Source organism: Gadus morhua, chromosome 3 (genome assembly GCF_902167405.1).
Source record: "Gadus morhua chromosome 3, gadMor3.0, whole genome shotgun sequence".
Lineage (NCBI taxonomy): Eukaryota > Metazoa > Chordata > Actinopteri > Gadiformes > Gadidae > Gadus > Gadus morhua.
In genome coordinates this window covers 3709510-3712113 of record NC_044050.1, presented here as the reverse complement: position 1 = coordinate 3712113, position 2604 = coordinate 3709510, and the positions used below count along the sequence as shown (strand labels likewise).

The 2604-nt window shown below is 40.2% G+C and overlaps 1 protein-coding gene across 1 annotated transcript; it reads left to right on the top strand.

Moving 5' to 3' along the window:
* The first annotated feature begins 557 nt into the window (after positions 1-557).
* On the top strand, positions 558-2385 carry LOC115540687 (uncharacterized). The gene is made up of 4 exons (XM_030352181.1): positions 558-688; positions 806-991; positions 1114-1385; positions 1507-2385. The coding sequence occupies exons 1-4, from the start codon at positions 578-580 to the stop codon at positions 2249-2251; spliced, it is 1314 nt and encodes a 437-aa protein (XP_030208041.1). The 5' UTR covers positions 558-577; the 3' UTR covers positions 2252-2385.
* Positions 2386-2604: the final 219 nt, after the last annotated feature.

Here is a 2604-nt window from a genome sequence, read left to right as displayed (position 1 = left end):
CCTACAAGAGTCTCGAGGCTTACAACTATTTTGCAAGCGGTTGGGTGCGAGATATTTTTGTGAAGAAGTTGTCCACGGATTCATTTCTATTGAAAGCCAAAGTCAACCCTTCCCAACGCTCTCCAGACAAGCCACATGAGGCCTGGGTGAACACACAGAATGATGGGACTGTGGTCAATGGTCACTGCACCTGCATGGCTGGGTAAGTGAATCAACATTGAATAAACTTGCTTGGTCATATCAGTGATAATTGTAGACAGTTTACTAATCAGTCTACTTTAGATGCACACAATGACACTTGTGAATAATTTAGATTTTTGTTTGTTTTTACAGCTTGGGTAGCATGTGTTCCCATGTCGCAGCCATCCTCTTCAAAGTGGAGGCATGTCACCGTACTGGCTTGACTACAGATGCATGTACATCACAACTCTGTAAATGGAACAAGACATTTGTGAAGAAGGTAAGTGTGAGATGATAGCTCAGTTGAAAAGATGACTGTACCATTGTCTGGTAGTTACATTTTTTGATGCCAAAAATGTTTGTGTACTGACAGATTAAATCTGGGCCAGTCGTTGATATGGATTTTTCCAAGCCAAATCACAACAAAACAACACGGACAGTCGAGCCTCAGCCTACCAAAGAGATCAAGGAGCCAAATCACAGTGATTTTATTGCATTCCTTGCTGATGTATGTTATGATTCATGAGTATGTTTATTATCTGATAGCCATCTGACTAATATCTGTAATAGCAAACACTGGTACCTTGTTTTGTTTGATCAAATAATTTCTTGTTGTCTGTTTTAGGTGCAAAAGGTAAACCCCACCACCGTCTTACTCAGTGTAGTGCCAGAGTTTTCTACAGCCACAGAGGAACCAACCCCTCTACACATGCCCATACCTCTTACTACACTACTATACAAACCCGAGTATAGAACCATGTCAACACCAGACTTTCAAAGAGAAGTTGATAAAGTGTTCCTCAGCCTTAAGGTAAGCACTGTCCTCCAGAAAACACTACATGAATGATCTCAACTTATTATGATGCATTTATTGTTTTTTTGGCTTTTTGTGGTGAGATAATATTGTTATCATAGTCTTCTTGCTGTGCTCAGATAACTGAATCTGAAAGTGCTGGTCTGGAGATGTTCACCAGAAGACAGCAGTTGAGTGATGACTGGCTGGAACAGAGAAAGGGGAGGATAACAGCTTCAACGCTATTCCGTGTTCTCCACACTGACCCCACATCACCTGCTCCCTCCCTTGTCAAAAGTATATGTGGGCTGTCATCATTTACTTCCAAAGCCACTGCACATGGGATTAAGTTTGAAAAGAAGGCCCGTAAGATGTATGTGAAAGAGAAATCAACTCAACACACCAAATTCAGGTACAACCTAGTTTTTGCCCTTACAGGTTTAAAACTATAGTTATTCTATTTACTTTCTTTATCATTGTATGAATGATTATTAACTAATATCCTATATTTTACAATTTTGTCATGTGTACAGGTACTCATCCTCTGGGTTGATCGTTAACCCTTTGTACCCACATCTCGGGGCTAGTCCCGATGGTATCATCAGCTGCAGCTGTTGCAGCGAAAAGGGTCTGCTGGAGGTGAAATGCCCCTATAAGCACAGGATGGTCCACCCAGTGGAAGCTAGCCAGATTGACCCAGATTTCCCCATTGAATTTGAAGTTGGAAATGGTGAGATCATTGGCTCATCCCTCAAACAAAACCACCCCCACTACACCCAGATCCAGTGTCAGCTGTCTATTTGTGAAAAGAGTTACTGTGACTTGATGATGTTCACCTTCCGTGGTAGCATAGTTACCAGAGTGTATAGAGAAGACAATTTTATTCCAAAGCATTTGGACAGGATAAATGCTGTATACAAATCTGGAATACTTCCAGAACTTATGACACGCCAATATAGAGATGTGATATGTGACCCCTGTGGCCCATCATCCGGTACCTCGTCCAGCTCAACATCCAGCTCTACTCCAGCCACTCAAAGGGCACCTCTCTCAACTAATGTTCCCCAACAAGCACCCACTGAAGCTGCACAAGAATTGTTTTGTTATTGCAGGAAACCAGATGATGGTTCCGAAGAAATGGTTGGGTGTGATTACCAAAACTGTGTGAACCAGTGGTACCATTTGAGCTGCCTTACATTATCAAAAGCCCCCAAGACCAAACTTTGGTTTTGCCCAGAGTGTAAGAGTTTGCAACCGCCTAAGAAAAAGAGGAAGTGATTTTGTTAGTTTGTTATATTTGGCATATTGTATCATATCTCTTGTTGTCAGTAATTTCCTCTGAAGTTTGCATTTAGTATGTATGTATATAATCATCAATATGTCGAAATGGCTATTGTTTGCTCTTTCAAGTGTGTGGTCACTGTACATATGTTTGAAGGAATTAATTGTATACTCAATGTATATTGTATTCTGTGTTGTGTATGTTTATTGTGTAGGTGTAATCATTCCAGGTCGTGTAATATGTAATTTCTCAATAACTATGTATTGGAATTAATGAATCATTTTTGCTGTTATATACATTTTTATTTGATTCAATACATCAGTATAACAATAATATCATGGGCAATGAT

Excerpts from the sequence above, each read along its gene's own strand:
- LOC115540687 (XM_030352181.1), top strand. The coding sequence starts at position 578 with ATGGATTTTTCCAAGCCAAATCACAACAAAACAACACGGACAGTCGAG. Across the intron at positions 689-805 it reads TTATTGCATTCCTTGCTGAT|GTGCAAAAGGTAAACCCCAC; the intron begins GTATGTTATGAT and ends TGTCTGTTTTAG. Across the intron at positions 992-1,113 it reads AAGTGTTCCTCAGCCTTAAG|ATAACTGAATCTGAAAGTGC; the intron begins GTAAGCACTGTC and ends TGCTGTGCTCAG.